This window comes from Oncorhynchus tshawytscha, linkage group LG16 (assembly GCF_018296145.1).
Source record: "Oncorhynchus tshawytscha isolate Ot180627B linkage group LG16, Otsh_v2.0, whole genome shotgun sequence".
NCBI classification, from domain to species: domain Eukaryota; kingdom Metazoa; phylum Chordata; class Actinopteri; order Salmoniformes; family Salmonidae; genus Oncorhynchus; species Oncorhynchus tshawytscha.
Window position 1 is genome coordinate 55,441,062 of NC_056444.1, and position 21,646 is coordinate 55,462,707.

At 43.2% G+C, this 21,646-nt stretch overlaps 1 protein-coding gene across 5 annotated transcripts in view; it reads right to left on the reverse strand.

Annotated features, from left to right (window-relative positions):
• LOC112215952 (kazrin-A) overlaps window positions 1-21,646 on the reverse strand; it is a 208,784-nt gene that overhangs the window by 15,753 nt on the left and 171,385 nt on the right. For 3 of the 5 annotated variants that reach the window (XM_042299371.1, XM_042299374.1, XM_042299373.1), the window contains 6 exons: window positions 15,961-16,097; window positions 15,589-15,759; window positions 13,667-13,750; window positions 9,557-9,749; window positions 6,120-6,256; window positions 5,332-5,455 (listed from right to left, as the gene is read on the reverse strand). In XM_042299371.1, coding sequence (XP_042155305.1) covers window positions 5,332-5,455; window positions 6,120-6,256; window positions 9,557-9,749; window positions 13,667-13,750; window positions 15,589-15,759; window positions 15,961-16,097 — 846 coding nt within the window. Of the gene's footprint in view, window positions 1-1,812; window positions 5,456-6,119; window positions 6,257-9,556; window positions 9,750-13,666; window positions 13,751-15,588; window positions 15,760-15,960; window positions 16,098-21,646 lie in introns of those variants that run through there. The other 2 variants (XM_042299372.1, XM_042299375.1) reach the window with 2 other exon arrangements.

Here is a 21,646-nt window from a genome sequence, read left to right on the forward strand (position 1 = left end):
TAAACTTTTGTTATTGACCAAATACTTATTTTCCACCATAATTTGCAAATAAATTCATTAAAAATCCTACAATGTGATTTTCTGGATTTTTTTTCTCATTTTGTCTGTCATAGTTGAAGTGTACCTATGATGAAAATTACAGGCTTCTCTCAAAAGTGGGAGAAGTTTTGGTGGCTGACTAAATACTTTTTTGCCCCACTGTACATGCCCTTATTTCAGTCGTCAGTCTAAAAGAGGGTGTCTTCTCCTGAAATCTGCTCCTGCATTCATCCCAGTCTTCAGCATCAGAGTATTGGGGTAGGTGCATGTCTGACATCAATTTGTACGCAATTACAATGATAATTTAATATGGTCAATTTCAGAAAATGTTATATAACATAAACATACGGTTGACTATGGCTATGGTATAATGGAATGTTTTACATTGTGTGGTAGGTTTTGTGGGTCTGACACTCTTATGTAGATGTCATAACCAGCCATAATAAAATAACTACCGTGGCAGGTTTTGTGGGGTTTGACACTCTTATGTAGTTGTCATAACCAGCCATAATAAAATAACTACCGTGGCAGGTTTTGTGAGGTTTGACACTCTTATGTAAATGTCATAACCAGCCATAAAATAATGCAATATATGTCACAACAGTTATACCATATATGTGTGTCATGACAGTGTTATGACCATATTAGGACCGGTCATTAGGACAGGTTGAGTTATGTCAGCTGTTGACATATGTCATGCTTATGACCGTGTCATAACGTGTCATGACCGTGTCATAACGTGTTATGACAGTGGGTGTCAAGTAAAGTGTTACCGTGTGGATCATAGCAAGCTCAAGCTCCTTAATGTTGCTGCTGGTCAATGTCATTTCTTGATGAACTACCCTTATCATGCATTTGTCTGCTCCGCTATCGCTCATGGCTACGATGTTGTTGTCCTGTCTCCTGTCTGTTTGTTTTTTGTGTAACCTTGTCCAGAGGTATTCCTAGTAGGTCTACTGTGTGTGTAGCTTACTGAACCACTTGAAGAAAAAAAGTTCCTTAATAATGGAAAAATGTAATTATTACATTCTATTCCAAAAACTGGTCAACTTGAAGCAGCACTGGATTTAAAACGAGCATGTTCCTAACATCCGGAGTCCGCACACCCGCACAGTCTGCAACCCAGCTTGACAGCACTGGATCATGTTCATTAGGGCACACAACAGAATGCGTTTTTGTGAGAAAAAAATAATTGCATCTCTCCCAGTTTCAGTCCATTTTCTTCCATTTGGTGCCCAATGAACACAGCCCTAGTTTTAGGAGGCTAAATGGGCTGTCGAGAACCAATGGAAAGTACTGTAGTATTGGGTGTGAAGTGTACACATGGCTGCTTCCTGGGTTACGAGACTGTGTTGCAAGTCCAGGGGAGGTCATAGGTCAGGCAGGGTGGTAGTAGTATTAGAGAGGTTAGAGGTCATGGGAGAATGTTACTGACACTGTGTGCTCACATATAGTAAGGGCTGCTTTCCAACAATCTCAAATGGCACCCTTCCCTCATCTCCTTTCTGAAAAACACTCAAACTGCTTGAACAAAAACAAATATGAGATCAGGTTGAAATCAGGTCTCGTCTAATTGGCCATGAAGTGAAGGAGTCAAGAAGGACAAGCAGCCATTTGGGAGAGTTGGGACAGGGCCCTGTCAAAGATGGACTCTGCCACTCATGTGACAGAAGATGTCAGCCCCCAGCACGACAAGAGGAATTAGGATTAAAGCCATACCACAAACATACATACAAACAAACAAACAAACACAGGGAAGAGAGGAAGGCCACGTGGAAATTCAGTGTTGTTTATTTTATTTTAAAATAATTCTTCTCATTTAGATCTTTCGCATATTTTGTTGCCATGCCATTAAAAGGTTCTTCACTTTGCCCTCCAGTGCTAAACATCTTCTAGTCCTCATGGCTTGAGCCTCAGTTGAGACCAATTATTTTACTTTAAATAAAACGCTTTAATAGTAATTTCAATAGTGTTTCATAATTTACAAAAAAATGAAAATATTCGACCGTGAAATGAGAGGGAATTTTGTTGCAACATAAAATGATATAATGGTCAACTGATGTGGCGTCCCAGCAGGAAAGGATACTTTAATATTCCGATAGAAATTCCGTAAAGCTATTCCTTTTTCCCCTAATATTATTCTGGTTTTCCAGATACTCCTTTTGATCTAAGGACCCTGAATAATAACTTCAATAAACGGACCCTTAATTACACCGTCAAGGGTGAGTCAATACACTCTCCAACAAAACAGTTATAACTGCTTATGTCAGCTACCATCCACATGGCACATGGTATGCAACCTGTGGTTGTTGACATAAGCATCTATGAGTGTGATGCCTATGAATGAGATCAAATTTGTATTATGTCCCATATATAATAATCCTTTAAATGCTTATTGAGGGACCTCCAATTGCTAAAGCTGCCCTTTCATTTTAATGAGTGTTTCCATTTTCTAGCAGGTAGGATGACCCGTTAGCCAGCAGTCTTACATGGGGTTTCCAATAAAGCTTCTGCTCAGGGAAAAAGGGAAAAGATACTCATTTAATCTAATGTGTTTTGTTCCCCGGGGTAAAACACTATTAACCTTGGGCACCTATTTAATTGCCTTTTCAGCAATGGCTTGAACCTCCAAATCTGACTGCTGTTTTTTAGTCCAGCACAGGGGTTACTAGGGGGGGGAGGGGTGTCTAAGGTGTGCATTTGTTTCAGTTTGATTAGCCTGGCTCAATTTGGTATTAACACGCAGGGCAAGCTCTCATCAGAAATACTTCCCTCTCTCAACCCTTCCAACCTCTTGTGCAATCCACACACCTCCCACACCTGTCAATCAAACCTGAATCTATAATGTCTGTCAGACTGACCCTCATTTCCAAATAGGTTGCAAGGTAGTGCACTTTTCAGGATGAATCAGCGTTGTCTACTGTATACAATTTCAAACACGATTTTTCAATCAATTTCAAATTAGAGCCACTTGTTACAGTGAAACCATGACAAGCTTGTAAGTAATATTGTATTTTAGAGCTACAATTATATACGATATATTTGAGAATGGCATTCATTTATTCTGCAGAAAGTTTGGAAGACAATGGTCATTTAGAGAAAAAGCGGACTGAATTATGTCTGATTTCCCTCTTAACACTGTGGTAATCCTCGTAATGAAAATAGGATTAAAACTCTAGAGCCAAATTTTGATTTGATTTATTTCACCTTTATTTAACCAGGTAAGCTAGTTGAGAACAAGTTCTCATTTACAACTGCGACCTGGCCAAGATAAAGCAAAGCAGTGCGACACGACTTGCTCTCTGGAAGCTGTCGAAATGTTAAACTTTTAGGAATCCCCCAGAATATGAATTCGAGGATGTCACATTTCCAATACTTTTAAAAATGTATTTTTTTAAACTAGTTTGACAAATACATTACAGGGGGGGGAATGACCTATCAATGCCTATTTAAGCTATGTATGAAAGTTGTAAAAACGAATATTTTAGAACTTGCTGACTCCCATAACTCGTTTTGACTCTCTAGCCATGTTTATACTTGGTTGTAATATGCGTCATTTGTCCTGATCTTGTCCTCATTCTCATTGTGCCCACATTTTTAGACAGGTGTAGACGATTAAAAGACGTATTGTGAATGGATTTTGATCTAATCTTATAAGTGTAAACGTGCAAGATCAGGACAAGATCGAGACAAGATCAGGACAAAGGACGCATGTTAGCAGCAGGTATTGGCGAGGCTACTAAAATGTCTGCCTTATTCATTATCAATGGCGAAGGTGCAAAGATGACGGCTCCCATGTACTTACAACAAATTCCTAGTTTGCTAAGTTCGCCCTACAGTACATTGCTCTCCGTTAATGTTTGCTGTTATGGTATTAGAACAGTAGACTGCAGAATTATTTTTTTTAAACTGAAAAATGAGCTTAGATTGTGCTGATTTACTGGCATATTGAACCATGTCGCGCTCCACAAGAACTCTGTGGGTAGTGCTAAAACAATGACATCATATCTGAATTCCTCCATATTTATGCACCTTCGCCACAGTTGCCATGCATTTAGGAAACAGGTAGCTCTAAACATGCACATTTGACATGCTTGGATCGGGGACGATAGAATTGTTAGTCGATTTCCTCCGTTTTCAGCTTTTGTTTCATGTGGGGGATGGCCTTGTGAATTTGTTTGGGCCTGAGCTCATATTAGAAATCCAAATGTTTTGGACTACAGGTTGGAGTCGATTTGTATTCTGACATCTTAAAGGAGCAATCTGCAGTTTAAACGATAACAAAGCAATCACCCCACTGCTGTTTTGGTAAAAAGCTGAGGGATGGGGCTGGAAAAATGTAACCTCTCTCAAAATCATGGACAGAGCAATGAATACAGGGACTGACCATTCATAATATCAACATTTTAGTTTTAACCTTGTTTAGAGGCTATACAGTCAACTTAATGTTACATTCTTTACAGAAAAAAACATATATTTTGGGATATATATAATTAATTTAAAAGTCTAAATATTTATGTAGCAATCGCAGATTGCCCTTTTAAAATTTTGATTTGAACAACAGTCAAGAAATGTATTTGAACTTTCTTGGTGATCGGGAGGATAATGAAGATGTGGGTATTTAGGGAGTTTTAGACATCAGATCACAGGATGACAAGAGGTTAGTTGAGGAGTCTTAACGTTAGAATAAACTTTCCTCAAAATGGCCGTGTGGAGGGAATGGACCAAGCAGGACAATGAATAGGGAGTATAAGTTAAACAAAAAGCAGGGAGGAGGTCAAAAATTATGACAAAAAAAAAAAAAGGCATTCAGGGCAAAAAATACATTTACAAGCACAAAGTGCACAATGATTGTTATTTACACATACAGCAGTCCTTCAAGTTTCCAGTTATCGAAAACAAAAGTTAAAAATATAAAGACAATTAAAAGAATCAAATACAACCACTTTTTGCTCTGCAGATACAGTAAACATCCACACGTAGTAAGGATCCCGGCTGTGGTTACACTGTTCACTCTATTTACAGTACTGTACATACAGATGCAATTTGCTTGTAATATTTTAAACTTCAGCGACGCAAGATGCGCCTCAGGCTTCTCACATGGTCTCCAACCATGGACAGGCACACACACACACGGCTAAACACACACACCCACACGTACAGCCAAACACACACGCACACACTGACAGAAAACCCTCTTATGCATCACCACTCAGGGACACAGGTGGGACTCTCTGCCACCTTTTCACCAGTCTGCATCTTCCTCTATGTAATAATCAGGAGTTGAAGTACCGTCAAACAGACCCGGGTCCATTGACTTGCGCTGCTTTCCCCGGGCGAAGACACGTGACAGAGAGCCCAGGCCCATCTTCTCTTTCTTCTTCTTACGCTTCTGGTCCTCCAGATCCTCTAGTGACTGCAGGGAGAGACAGATGAGAGATCAGAGAGAATGGGATGCAGAGATAAAGAGATGAGAAGAACAGAAATATACAACACATAGCGAGTGAAGGAAAGCGATTGAGAGAAAGAGAGAGAGACAGAAAGAGGTGAAGTGATACTGAGTGAACTAGTCAGGCATGTGTCTGTTATCTGATAGGGAGCACATTCAAAGAAATGAATACAGGAAGCGAGAGTGGCAAAACCACAGTTGAAGTGGCTGGAATAACATCAACATAAGTTTCACAGGAGCTGATCTTACGCTAGCCAGAAACCAACACATAATCTGTCAAAATGTAATTTCTCCCATTCGTAACGCAACTCTATGTAGACATATATTAGGCAGCTATACCCAAATAAAACCTACTTTTTTAAAGACGGCCTGTTCTGGTGAAACTCCCTCAACTACAGCACAAGGGGCATGCTTTCAGAGATGGGGAGTAGAGTAGCCTGGTCCAAGATCTGTTTGTGCAGACTTGGGAGTTGGCAAACCAGCACAAACAAATCTGGGACCAGGCTAGGAGTAGAGTAATCTCGTAACCCAGAACCAAATTTAGCGCCAGCCACTGGAGATATTGGGAGAGATAAGGATTAGAGTAGAGTTGTGAAGGAGTTGATTACTTGAAGGGGTGGGCAGCTCTTACATTACAGAGGGAGTGTGTCCGGTGGCGGGGGGAGTTGATATCACTGGGGGTGGATGAGCGGTCGCCCTCCAAGGCCGAGGCATCTGAGATTATGGAGGGCTGGCGGGAGTGACACGGGCTCACCCTGACTGCAGCCACTGTGGGGAAAAGGAAGAAATGTTAAAAACAGGTTTGAAACAAGTAAATGGGTTGACAAAGGTAAATGTAAAAAAAATTATGTCAACCCCATATTAATCTTCAGTACCACCCCAATATCCACATGGGAACATCATGGATTTCTATGTTTTGTGGTCACAAAGATAGCAGATAAGTATTTCTGATGACATCACAAGTAAACACTTTTGACATCATCAAATCAAAGTGTATTTGTCATGTGCGCCGAATACAACAGGTATTACAGGGAAATGCTTACTTACAGGCTCTAACCAATATTGAAAAAAGGTATTAGGTGAACAATAGGTAAGTAAAGAATAAAAACAACAGTAAAAAATAAAATGCTAATTTATTACTTAAAAATCATACAATGTGATTTTCTGGATTTTTGTTTTAGATTCCGTGAAGTGAAGTGTACCTATGATACAAATTACAGACCTCTACATGCATTGTAAGTAGGAAAACCTGAAAAATCAGCAATGTATCAAATACTTGTTCTGCCCACTGTACATGTAGACATGGTTCAAGTGACTAAGCATATGTGACGAACAGAGAGTAGCAGTAGTGTAAAAGAGGGGTTGGCGGGTGGTGGGTGGTGGGTGGCAGGACACAATGCAGATGGCCCGGTTAGCCAATGTGCGGCAGCACTGGTTGGTCGGCCCAATTGAGGTAGTATGTACATGAGTGTATAGTTAAAGTGACTATGCATATATGATAAACAGAGAGTAGCAGCAGCGTAAAATAGGGGGTTGGGGGAGGGGGCACACATTGCAAATAGTCCGGGTAGCCATTTGATTACCTGTTCAGAAGTCTTATGGCTTGGGGGTAAAAACTGTTGAGAAGCCTTTTTGTCCTAGACTTAGCACTCCAGTACTGCTTGCCATGCAGTAGTAGAGAGAACAGTCTATGACTGGGGTGGCTGGGGTACATTTTTAGGGCCTTCCTCTGACACCGCCTGGTGTAGAGGTCTTGGATGGCAGACAGCTTAGGCCCAGTGGGGTACCGGGCAGTACGCACTACCCTCTGTAGTGCCTAGTGGTCGGAGGCCGAGCAATTGACGTACCAGGCAGTGATGCAACCAGTCAGGATGCTCTCGATGTTGCACCTATAATCTTTTTAGTTTCCTGAGAGGGAATAAGCTTTGTCGTGCCCTCTTCACGACTGTCTTGGTGTGTTTGGACCATTCTAGCTTGTTTTTTGTGGGTTTTTTTGTGGGTTTTTTTTGTGTGAATTTTACCCCTTTTTCTCCCCAATTTCGTGGCATCCAATTGTTTTAGTAGCTACTATCTCGTCTCATCGCTACAACTCCCGTACGGGCTCGGGAGAGACGAAGGTTGAAAGTCATGCGTCCTCCGATACACAACTCAACCCGGAAGCCAGCCGCACCAATGTGTCGGAGGAAACACCGTGCACCTGGCAACCTTGGTTAGCGCGCACTGCGCCCGGCCCGCCACAGGAGTCGCTGGTGCGCGATGAGACAAGGACATCCCTACCGGCCAAGCCCTCCCTAACCCGGATGACGCTAGGCCAATTTTGCATCGCCCCACGGAACTCCCGGTCGCGGCCGGTTACGACAGAGCCTGGGCGCGAACCCAGACTCTCTGATGGCACAGCTGGCCACCCGGGAGGCCTCATTCTAGCTTTTTGGTGATGTGGACACCAAGGAACTTGAAGCTATCAACCTGCTCCACTACAGCCCCGTCGATGAGAATGGGGGAGTCCTCGGTCCTCCTTGTCCTGTAGTCCACAATCATCTCCTTCATCTTGGTTACGTTGAGGGATAGGTTGTTATTCTGGCACCACCCGGCCAGGTCTCTGACCACCTCCCTATAGGCTGTCTCGTCATTATGGGTGATCAGGCCTACCACTGTTGTGTCGTCTGCAAACTTAATGATGGTGTTGGAGTCGTGCCTGGCCATGCAGTCGTGGGTGAACAGTGAGTACAGGAAGGGACTGAGCACGCACACCTGGGGGGCTCCAGTGTTGAGGATCAGCGTGGAAGATGTGTTTCTACTTACCCTCACCACCTGGGGGCGGCCCGTCAAGAAGTCCAGTATCCAGTTGCAGAGGGAGGTGTTTAGTCCCAGGATTCTTAGCTTAGTGATGAGCTTTGAGGATACTATGGTGTTGAACGCTGAGCTGTAGTCAATGAATAGCATTCTCACATAGGTGTTCCTTTTGTCCAAGTGGGAAAGGGCAGTGTGGAGTGCAATAGAGATTACATCACCTGTGGATCTGTTTTGGCGGTATGCAAATTGGAGTGGGTCTAGGGTTTCTGGGATAATGGTGTTGATGTGAACCATTACCAGCCTTTAGTGGTCATCTAGGCAGGTTGCTTTCGTGTTCTTGGGCACAGGGACTATGGTGGTCTGCTTGAAGTATGTTGGTATTACTCAATCAGGGACATGTTGAAAATGTCAGTGAAGACACCTGCCAGTTGGTCAGCACATGCCCGGAGCACACGTCCTGGTAATCTACCTGGCCCCGCAGTCTTTTGAATGTTGACCGGTTTAAAGATCTTGCTCTCCGTAGCTGACGTGAGTGTGATCAAACAGTCGTCCGGAACAGCTGATGCTCTCATGCATGCCTCAGTGTTGCTTGCCTCTGTCACGTCCTGACCTTAGTTCCTTTTTTATGTCTCTGTTTTAGTTTGGTCAGGGCGTGAGTTGGGGTGGGCATTCTATGTTTTGTAGCCTGTTTGATGGTTCGTCGCAGGGCATAGCCGGATTTCTTACAAGCTTCCGGGTTAGAGCCCCGCACCTTGAAAGCGGCAGCTCTACCCTTAGCTCAGTGCGAATGTTGCCTGTAATCCAGGGCTTCTGGGTGGGGTATGTACGTACAGTCACTGTGGGGACGACGTCCTCGATGCATTTATTGATAAAGTCAGTGACTGGTGTGCATCATCTGATTTTAACCGACCTTGATCAGGCAAAGGTTATAGTAAAGTAAGACGCATATACAGATTTGGTTGTTCAAAAGTTACCATGCATTGTGACATCAGGAGGAAATCAGTCGTCACGTTGCTTGCTTAGCGAGTACCACTTCCCCCAATTAGGCTCATACCTGGCTCAAACTCGGGACCTCTGCATTGCTAACACACTCCTTGAGAACGCTTCAACAGTTTGAGCCACCCAAAAGGTACCAACATTTAATGTTCGACATGGAGTGAGCTTATGGTACGTTCTTAACGTCCTTAACTCAGTTAAACATGGCAAACAGTCCCACCAGTGTCATCCTTTGTGTGTGTGTATGCGTGTGTGTGTGTGTGCGTGCGTGTGCCTCACCTTGTCTGTCTGTGGGGTGGCCTGTGTGGACGTGGTAGAGGGTCTGTTGACTCTGCCGGATGGCTGCGGTGAGGGGCAGGTCCGCGTGCATCACCCACTCTTGGTTGTTGCCGTTGACAACCGCCTCTGTGGGCATGGCTAGAGACTGGCGCTTGGGCACATCCTTAGTTAGGGTCGCTAAGGACTGTTTCGCCTAGGAGGGAACACAAACACACACACACACGCACACATCAGCCCCATGCGGCATTACCATCGCCAATTTTACAATCTATTCCTACAGCAAGATGGCTATTCACGACTCTTCGCAAGTGAGTGTGAACGTTCATAATGTATGTGTGTGTTTGGGTGCGATCAAGTGTGCACATGTATATAAAACAGCCAACTACAATAGTGACACTGCTGTGTGGGTTTTGGTCTCTGTTGGGCTTTCTCGTCTGTCTGTGTTTCATGAAAAATTCAGCCGTACGCGTGTTCCCCTTTGATGTGTGAAATCGCTCACTGATGCTGAGAGATGGACAGAATAGCTAGGGGAAGTGTTTACAGCCAACACACAGACAGAGAAAAAGAGAGAGAGGGAGTGGGGTAGAGAGAGGTGGGGGAGAAGTGGGGGGAGAGAGAGAGGATGTGAGAGAGTGACAAAGACATGGGACAAACACCAAATTGAGAGACTGCATGCAGAATTCTGCAAAAATATACTCTGTGTACAACGTAAAACACCAAATAATGCATGCAGAGCAGAATTAGGCCGATACCCACTAATGATCAAAATCCAGAAAAGAGGCATTCAATTCTACAACCACCTAAAAGGAAGTGACTCCAAATCTTTCCATAACAAAGGCTTCACCGACAGAGAAATTAACAATGAGAAGAGTCCCCTAAGCAAGCTGGTTCTGGGGCTCTGTTCACAAACACAAACAGACCCCACAGAGCCCCAGGACAGCAACACAATTAGACCCAACCAAATCATGAGGAAAAAAAGGGTGAAATACAACAGTGTGCAATCACAGCAGCAACATTTGTGACCTGTTGCCACAAGAAAAGGGCAAGCAGTGAAGAACAAACACCATTGTAAATACAACCTACATTTATGTTGATTTATTCTCACTTTTCTGCTTTAACTATTTGTACAACATTACAACTCTGTATATAGACATAATATGCCTTTGCAATGTCTTTATTATTTTGGAACTTATGTAAGTGTAATGTTTACTGTTCATTTTTTATTGTTTATTTCACTTTTGTTTATGATCTATTTCACTTGCTTTGGCACTGTAAACATATGCTTCCCATGCCAATGAAGCCCCTTAAATTGAAATTGAATTGCGAGAGAGAGGGAGTAAGAGGGGGGGGTAGATAGTTAGATAGTGAAAGACAGGGGATGTGGGGGGAAGATAGAAAGAGAGCATGAGAGCGAAATAGATCATCATCATCGTCACTCCTAGGGTTGCAAAGCTAATGGTAATTTACCAAAGTTACTGGAGTCTTCTGTAGGTTATTTATGGTAACTTAAGTAATTTATACTTTTATAACGTCATTCATATTTACTATTCATTTTTTTTATATCTGCGTCTATATTGTCTATGAGTTCCTGGTGGATAGACCATATGGTTCAAGAGGAAATAGCCTAATTTCTGAAAGAAGCATCTAATCAACAATGGCATTATTTTCAATTAACTCTGCAACTCCTCCAACTATTTACTTTTTTCACAACAGCCACCAGTTTGGTGCCAAAACATATTGACATAGTAAAATAAATATTAAACACCAAGGGTATTTGCTAAGTTGATGGTTTATAATAATTTATTTTGAAATCTTATTTGATTATATTATATACACTAAACAAAAATACAAGTGCAGCATGCAACAATTTCAAAGATTTTACTGAGTTAGAGTTCATATAAGGAAATCAATCAATTTAAATAGATTCATTAGGGCCTAATCTATGGATTTCACATGAGTGGGAATACAGATATGCATCTGTTGGTCACAGATACCTTCAAAAAAAGATTGGGGAGTGGATCAGAAAACCAGTCAGTATCTGGTGTGACCACCATTTGCCTTAATGCATCATGACACATCTCCTTCGCATAGAGTTGATCAGGCTGTTGATTGTGGCCCGTGGAATATTTTCCCACTCCTCTTCAATGCCTGTTTGAAGTTGCTGGCGGGAGCATCCCAAACATGCCTGGTGAGTATGCAGGCCATGGAAGAACTGGGACATTTTCAGCTTCCAAGAACTGTCTACAGATCCTTGCGACATGGGGCCGTGTATTATCATGCTGAAACATGAGGTGATGGCGGTGGATGAATGGCACGACAATGGGCCTCAGGATCCCGTCACGGTAACTTGGTGAATTGAAATGGCCATCGATAAAATGCAATTGTGTTCGTTGTCCATAGCTTATGCCTGCCCATACCATAACCCCAACGCCACCATGGAGCACTCTGTCCATAACGTTGACATCAGCAAACTCCTCGCCATCTGCCCGGCACAGATGAAACCCGGGATGTATCCGTGAAAATAACACTTCTCCAGTGTGCCATTGGCCATTGAAGGCGAGCACTTGCCCACTGAATTCGGTTATAACGCCGAACTGCAGTCAGGTCAAGACTCTAGTGAGGACGACGAGCACGCAGATGTTCTTCCCTGAGATGGTTTCTGACAGTTTGTGCAGAAATGCTTAGGTTGTGCGAACTCACAGTTTCATCAGCTGTCTGGGTGGCTGGTCGCAGACGATCCCAATGCAAGAGGAAGTCAGCTGTGGAGGTCCTGGGCTGGTGTGGTTACACGTGGTTTGCAGTTGTGAGGCTGGTTGGACATACTGCCACATTCTCTAAAACAACAAAGGAGGTGGTTTATGGTAGAGAAATTAACACTGAATTATCTGGCAACAGCTCTGGTGGACATTCCTGCAGTCAGCACGCCAATTGTACGCTCCCTCAAAACTTGAGACATCTGTGGCATTGTGTCATGTGACAAAACTGCACATTTTCGAGTGGCCATTTATTGTCCCCAGCACAAGTTGCACTTGTGTAATGATCATGCCGTTTAATCAGCTTCTTGATATGTCACACCTGTCAGGTGCATGGATTATCTAGGCAAAGGGGAAATGCTCACCAACAGGGATATAAACAAATGTGTGCACAAAAATGAAGAGAAAAAAGCTTTTTTGTGCGTATGAAAAATGTCTGCTAACTTTTATTTCAGCTCATGAAACATGTGACACCTTACATGTTCTGTTGATATTTTTTACTCAGTGTACTTTACATGTGATAAGGCCACACAGTGGGCCAGAGATAAGTAGACACCTGTGGTAATCTAAATGATCCAAAACAGCCACTAGATAACATGTGATAAATTTCATAAAATCCTTGAAAGTTACCAAAAGGCTGGTACTTTACTGGTAAGCTTTGAAAGTTTCCAGTAATATACCCTTCCTTTGCAACAGTAGTACCCTCCAAATTATCATAATCATCAACACATCATCATCATCACCACCAAAAACGTCACCAACCTCTTAAATGACCCGTTCACAATCCTTAGGACAGTGCTAAGCATTTCCCTGGTCAAACCATGAGCCCATGTGTGGAACTCAGATGTTAGTTCATTAATTCATCAATGCACTTCCCTAAAAACTACACCAGTTGATCCTTCTAGTCACTCCGAGTTAGATGAAACCAAGAAAAGGGGTCAATCAGATTGAGAACATTCAAATCATTCACTTATCGACTCAAATAGGGATCATTCCGTCAAGAGGTTATCGGACCATTGGCATCAACCAGGGGGTTAGTGATGCACGTGCATACCAGAGCTGGGTTCAAATAGTATTTGATTGCACAAGCCTGTGTGGAGTGCCAGAAGGACGGGATTGGCTCTTTTCTGGACTATTCGAATGGTTTTTGTTGCGCCAGGCAAGCTCCATCAAGCACAACTAAAGCATTTGGTGGATTTCAAATACTATTCGAACCCAGGACTCCCTAAATGAATTTCACACTGGGGAGAAGATCAGGGGAATGGCGGCACGCTTTGAAATAGAGCGACGTGGCGGGGGGGTGGGTGGGTGGGGGGGGGGTGTCACAAAGAGAGGCGAGCAGGGGGTCCGTTCTTACCGACATGACCCTAGGGGAAGGCTCCCTGTCGACGGGGCGATCAAACACCCAGTATTCCATTTTCTGTGTCACACTGTTACTTATCTGAGGGAGGAGACAGGAAGGGCACACACACACACATACACACGTTGAGAGGGGCTGCTCTTCTGTGTGTGTGTAGAAGGAGTGTAATGGTCCAGCAACAGATGTAGGAAAACTCTGGGTTTCTTACCCTGACTTGCTGAACGGGCTCGAGCATGTGTGTATTTGCAGGTGTGTATTCTTCTGTGTGTTTCAGGCTGTATGTACAGTTGAAGTCGGACGTTTACATACACTTAGGTTGGAGTCTTGAACAAACTATAGTTTTGGCAAGTTGGTTAGGACATCTACTTTGTGCATGACAAGTAATTTTTTCCAACAATTGTTAACAGACAGATTGTTTCACTTATAATTCACTGTATCACAATTCCAGTGGGTCAGAAGTTTACAAACACTAAGTTGACCGTGCATTTAAACAGCTTTCCAGAAGAGGATGTCATGGCTTTAGAAGCTTCTGATAGGCTAATTGACATAATATGAGTCAATTGGAGGTGTACCTGTGGATGTATTTCAAGGCCTACCTTCAAACGCAATGCCTCTTTGCTTGACATCATGGGAAAATCAAAAGAAATCAGCCAAGACCTCAGAAAAAATGTTGTAGACCTCTTCAAGTCTGGTTCATCCTTGTGAGCAATTTCCAAACGCCTGAAGGTACCACATTCATCTGTACAAACAATAGTACGCAAGTATAAACACCATGGGACCACGCAGCTGTCATACCGCTCAGGAAGGAGACGCGCTCTGTCTCCTAGAGATGAACGTACTTTGGTGTGAAAAGTGCAAATCAATCCCAGAACAACAGCAAAGGACCTTGTGAAGATGCTGGAGGAAACAGGTACAAAAGTATCTATATCCACAGTAAAACGAGTCCTATATCGACATAACCTGAAAGGCTGCTCAGCAAGGAAGAAGCCACTGCTCCAAAACCGCCATATAAAAGGTTTGCAACTGCACATGGGGACAAAGGCTGCTCAGCAAGGAAGAAGCCACTGCTCCAAAACCGCCATAAAAAAGGTTTGCAACTGCACATTGGGACAAAGATTGTACTTTTTGGAGAAATGTCCTGTGGTCTGATGAAACAAAAATAGAACTGTTTGGCCATAATGACCATCGTTATGTTTGGAGGAAAAAGGGGGAGGCTTGCAAGCCAAAGAACACCATCTCATCCGTGAAGCACAGGGTGGCAGCATCATGTTTGTGGGGGTGTTTTGCTGCAGGAGGGACTGGTTCACTTCACGAAATAGATGGCTTCATGAGGGAGGAAAATTACGTGGATATATTGAAGCAACATCTCAAGACATCAGTCAGGAAGTTAAAGCTTGGTCGCAAATGGGTCTTCCAAATGAAGAATGACCCCAGGCATACTTCCAAAGTTGTGGCAGAATGGCTTAAGGACAACAAAGTCAAGGTATTCGAGTGGACATCACAAAGCCCTGACTATATAAAATGTGTGGGTAGAACAGAAAAAGTGTGTGCGAGCAAGGAGGCCTACAAACCTGACTCAGTTACCTGACCAAACCTGACCAAAATTCAACTTATTGTGAGTTAGCTTGTGGAAGGCTACCTGAAACATTTGACCCAAGTTAAACAATTTCAAGACAATGCTACCAAATAGTAATTGTGTGTATGCAAACCTCTGACCCACTGGGAATGTGATGAAAGAAATAAAAGCTGAAATAAATCACTCTCTCTACTATTATTCTGACATTTCACATTCTTAAAATAAAGTGGTGATCCTAACTGACCTAAGACAGGTTTTTCACTAGGATTAAATGTCAGGAATTGTGAAAAACTGAGTTTATGTAAACTTCCGACTTCAACTTGTATGAGTGTGTGTGTCTCACCATGGCCAGCTCGGCCTCCAGCTCCTTGATCCTGTTCTCCTTCAGGTCCAGTTGGGAGCGTAGGGCGCCGGAGTGCTCTGTAGATTCCTTAGTCTGCCGCCGTAGGTCCCACTTCTCCCTCTCCAACAGGTCCTTCTCCTTAGCCAGCACTTTCACCGCATCCTCACTCTCCTGACAGGCAGAGAGAGGGGGGGATAGTGGGCGATACGGGGGAGAGTAAGAGGAGAGGGGCACACATTCATTCATCTTTTCAATTACTTACAATGACATAACAAGTTAATGACAATCATTATACTGCTTCTATGATTTGTGCACTTTGTATCTTAATAAAAGCTATTAAAGCCTTGTGTGTGTGTGTGAGACGTGTCGTACTTTTCTGTGCTGTTCGTAGTTGCGGATGAAGTCACGGAGCTGCTCCTCTCGGCTCTCCAGTGTGGCGTAGAGCTGCTGCATCTGGTTGACCAGATCCGCTTTCTCCGCCTTCAAACGCTTCCGGTCCGCCTTCATCGCTATGAAGACAATAAGAGAGTCAGTTAGCATAGTCTCTATACAGAGGATATATGTTCAGTTCTATGTTGTTAACATTATTGTCACAAGTGTACGGTGTCCATATTAGGATCGTCTCAGAAGGACTATTCCGTTCCAAAGCAGAGTTGAATATCTACTAATACTACTAGTAATACACAGTGTGAACACTAACTACAGTACCACATTCGTTGAACTGTGAGAAAAGGCAAAGTACACAAAAGCACAATGCACTTCTTTTTAAATTCAGTTGGGGACAAATGAGCAGTGTATAGAGATCCTTTGATAAGCCTGCTCTTGCATGTCTAATGCTGAGTGGGAGCTTGTTGGTGGAAAAGTGAATCAGAGATGGGCCTTTATGTCAATCTCTTCATCTCAACTGCCATTTAAATCTTACAGAGCCTGAGAGGGATGCAGACAGGTGGACTTCCACTCTGTCACTTAACCCAGCCGTACTGCAGAGTGGGGATCAACGTAGATAAACACCTGCTCTGTTTCTCTGCTCTTTTCTCTTTGATTCTCCCTTAAGTTATGATGATTTAATCTAACCACATTTACCTCATGACTTTGGTTTAAGCTGGGAGATGGCAAAATCTCTCTCTCTCTCCCCATCTCTCACATAGCCAAGCCTCCAGCTGGGTCTCATTAATTAAGTTCCATTGCAGACACTGCAATTGAGCGACGTTCACAGACTGCATCTGGGGGTCGCTCACACACTCGGACGGACGCATCAACCCAGCGCCAACTTTTCACAAGGACAGATTCACCCTCTTTTTACTCCCTCTGCTCACCCGCAGTCTCCGGGAGACCAATCCCGATGCCAATGTAATGTATGACTGAGCCACCTGGCCGGACCACAAAAACAAAGAGATCCCCCCTCATTGGTCAGGCCGACAGGAAGCTCCGCTCCTTTCTGCACCTGCTACAGGAAATTCTATCAAAGCTCCCTTTGAGCTGAGAGAAAAAGTGGCAGAGCAAAAAAATAAATAATAATCTCATATTGGCAAGTATTTGGCAACAAAAACTCCCTCTACAACCCATAGAGGTAGAGCCTTGTTCATTGTCACAGTTCATGTGTGGTGTGTTCATAAATAGACAGAATTAGGAGGGATGTGGCGTTGTCTCAGTTCCTTCAGAGACCCAGAGGTTCTGCTTTAAGCCGGACAGGTGAGACAGGAAACCGCCAGAGTGCCACCTTCACTGACAACCATATTAATGACTTCCATTCTCAGAGACACGGATGGCTTCTCCAAGACTCCAGCCACTCCAAAAGTCATTATCAGATGAGACAGGGCAAACCACCAGGGAACCGGGCAAACAGACCTGGAGCTAATGTTGTGTGTAGAGTTTGAGGACAAAAAAAACTAACTGAACGGATGTCTTTTCATACACTGTCTCTATGATAAAAGCAGCACCTGCTCTCCCCTCGATGTGTGTGTATGTGTGAATGTCCGTATGTGGGTGTGAGTGTGTTTATGGATGAACGCGTGTGTGTGTCTGTGTGTGTGTGTGTGTGTGTCTGTGAACATACGTGTGCGTGCATCAGCTCAAGGGCATTCCAGGTAACAGCGGGAGTGAGAGGAGAACAAAACACACTGGAAAAACACAAATGCATTACTAGCAGCGGGACACGGACCAATCTTTCCCATCTACCCACGGTTCCTGCAAAACACTTCACAGACCATAACCCTACCCCATTCGCTCTACCCTATCTCAGCATTGTCTATGAGACAAAGGCATATGTGGTTTGTGACCACACATTGCACACTCATTTTTGATTACAGCTGTCTTTCTTTCATAATGTGGTACCCTATTCCCTACGTAGTGCACTATTGAGCCCGATTGCCCCTGGACAAAAGCAGTTCACTATATAGTGGCTTCATTCATTAGTGTGTGTGGATCGGAACATCATGTTCCTGTGGGAACTTTCGGTTACTCGAGAGGCTCCTACGTCCTGTGTGACTGAACCACAGTGAGTCCCATCATGCTTAGGGTCATGTATAAAAATGCTGGGCAGGCACAGTTGCCAAAAGGAACCTACAGGCCCGAGTGCTTGTTTCCCACGGTGAAGGGTTCTGTCGGCTCTGTTATGGTGGCGTGCATTTTCCTGACATGGTTTTGGTCCCCTTACAGGCCAATGTAAACAACAATAAATGCAGCCATTCTGAGTGATCACCTTCAACCTATGGTGAATCATTTCTATCCTGATGGGAGTGGTCTCTTCCTGGATGACAATGGCCCCATTCACTGCACACGAGTGGTCTCTGAATGGTTTAATGAGCATGAAAACGATGTACACTATATGTGACGTGGTGGTACAACACCCTTTATGTTGGTGTTGCCTTTATTTTACCTGTACATAAAATCATATGTTCATATGTTCATCAAATATTACCCTACACTGTACTACAATGGGGGGGTGTCACTGTAAAACATAATTCCCCTGGCTGACCTTTGACCCTCACTGCTGCAGAGATCCTGTAGTTTACGAGCGAGCCAGGGGAGCTACCATTAAAAATGGATCAACCATTCCTCATTAACTGCTAGTCCGGGGACTGTGAAGACCAGTAGCAAAGACATTTCAGTGGGGGAATCTGGGCAGAAAAGCAGCAGAGACTTTGATAAAAAGATAAAAGATGAAGATGAAAATAATTCAAATTAAATTGAGCTTGGGCTGAATTTGCAAAACCCAACCAACTTGATTATTCGATTCAGTCGTTACTGTGTGAATCTGCCACATACAACTTGGCACTGCAGTGTTACTTTTAATTTGAACGCACCCACCATTTATCGACCGTAGAGGAGATTTTAATTTAATTTAATTTAATTCACTTCTGACACATAGTTACTTTGCTGTCTGTATTTATTCAGCAGCTAAGACCAAATGTGGCACTGGTGGTTTTTCATCGAAATAAGACAATTAGCAGCAGCTACTGTATGGACACCACCATTCACAGATTCTAGCTTTTCAGACCTCTCTATGTCTGTCTCATTACTCTAGTGTAAGGTCTGTCTTTCCATGCAGCGTATATGAGGCTTGGTAATGAGGAGAGGGGCCAAGCTGATTGTTGAGGCGAGCCCCCAATCACAATTCATTATACTGAGGTGCAATTAATGAAACCTTTAAGAGTTCCTTAAAGAGGACCATTGCTGTAGAGTTTTTCAATTAATTTTGATCGGGTGATTGGTTGTTCTCTTGATTGGGGATAGGTGGACAAAGGTACCATAGGCAACCACTAGGTGGCACTGTGAACCTAAATTACAACTCCCTGGAGACAAATTGACTGAAGATTGAACTACGAAGCAGTTCGAATATCTCTTAGACGAAACAGCTGCCAGCAAAAATAATTACATAAAGAACCTTGGAAGTTTGGAGCACATTAGCCTGACTGCATTTATGTTTTCCACTTTTCAAATTCAATTGGAGTCGTTTTGAAAGAAGCCTTCATTTGTTAAGGCCTCTAAAACTGTAATTAATTTAACGTGATCGGGTGAAGTGGTCCAACGAGAGCGTGACGACTCTTGTGGGCTGCTCTGTGGTGTTTGTGTGTATTCTACTGAGGAAGGGGTCCAGAGTGTGGGGCTGTGCAGCTTTCAAAACATGTCGTAGTGTGAAATAGCACTAAATGCACTCGGCAGATTGTGCTTTGATGATACATTGGCGTCTGAGGCTTTCATTTCTGACTGCATTGACTGGGAATCCCAGAGAGATAGTCATTGGCCATTGTGGAAATAGCTAATTGAAAACTGGCAGCATGGACAAAGTACGCTTTGAATAATTGATGCTAATTAAACATCCAACTTGTTTGCAGAGAAATTGTCCAACCCAAAAGGGGCTCAGATAAACTGCTAAACACATTGAAATGATAACAGTTCAGTTGCAGTAGCTGGACTGGACATTTCAGTTCAATAGATCTAAAATGGCCCTTGTTTTTTTGCCAAGGTAGGTTAGGCTATGTCTAAGCTGCCTCCTTTACTTCTGCTGCAATTGTCTATATATAGCCCTATCCACTCTATGCCTTGCACCTAACTAACTTGGGTATGTTTCTTACCCTGTCCTTCTCCTGCCCACTCCTGCTAGCTTGAGCATTCACGGGCATCACAACAAACCTACAATTATGAGCGGGTGGCAATTACCCACCAAAACAATTACAGTGTTCAAAGCCCAATGACCGGCATGGAGTGGGCTGAGCAGAGGGCTTCACACAGAGATGGGGCTGTGTTAGAGGGATACACAATGAGAGGGAAAGAGAGAGAGGGAAGGAGGGAGGGAGATAGCTGATAAGTGCTTATTGTATCTGGGATTGAGAAAAGGAGGGTGGGTGGATTGAAGGTGCCCTTGTTCCACTTTTGAATTAATTTACTCAGATACAAAACTCTCCAAACGTAGGGAACTAACTTACTCAGAGCTAAGGTAGGAACAACACCCTGTATAAAACCCAATGGAACAATATACTGCAATTCTCTGCTGGCATGCAACAGCAGAAGAAACAAGATGCCATCCACGTCTCTGTCACTCATCTGCACCCCTCCAGCCTTCTTTTCCATCCCGACAGATAAACACAAAACCACAGAGTTGTCCTGTATCACATCAATCTTTAGGAGAGGTAATCAAAGTCCCTGTAAGAGCTTATGCTCTCGAAACTTTGGGCTCTTTTTCCCAGGCGAGGATTTAGTTTGGGTTAAATCAAACAGAAACAACAATCTGCCTCAGTTTAATTTGCAGCAGTCGAGCATCATTCTATTTGACAAGATACTCTCCAGAACACTTCTGTTTCCCACCAGAAGGTACTTCAAACCAAATGGTCCCGCAGCTTGAAGAACTCATGAGTCCTCTAGTGGGCCTACGCTACTTCGCTAACTCAGGTAACAGTAAGGAAAACAGAAGTGCTAGCTAACTGCTTTTGTGTCTCTGACTTCTTCAATATGACATGCTATTTTATCAAATTGATTACCTAACGTTTAATTGATTACATGATTTAATTAAATCATGCAACAATTAACTCATTAATAACCTGGGGAACCACGGAAGAATTAGTTTATATAGAGCGGCTATCTCCCGAATCCACTCTTAAAGATCTTTTATATCAATAGCAGTCAGGCATTAATTATTCTTTACCTAATATCAGTCTTATCTGAACGTCCTAAAATTGTTGGTTATCTGCACAAACCCAGCCTTTACTTATGAATCATCCATACACAAATTGGCTCAATTATTTATTTACTAACTAATTAAACAATTACAGAATATACAATACATAATAACATTATACAGTAAATACCGTCCCTAGTGGACTGATCAAAAACTGTTTGTTTATAACACGATAGATTCAGAGAGAAGAGAAGGGGGTTATGGAAGGGAGACTAAGTAACAGGGGTCTCTATTGGACCTGGGAAACTATTCTCACATAAATACATATGCCACTAACGATCGCTCATTTGGAAAAGCAATGCATTATATTTACAGGAAGCTGGCTTCAATAGTTGAGCTGGTGATGTGAGGCTCTGGTTTGTCCAGTCAATGTCGCCATCG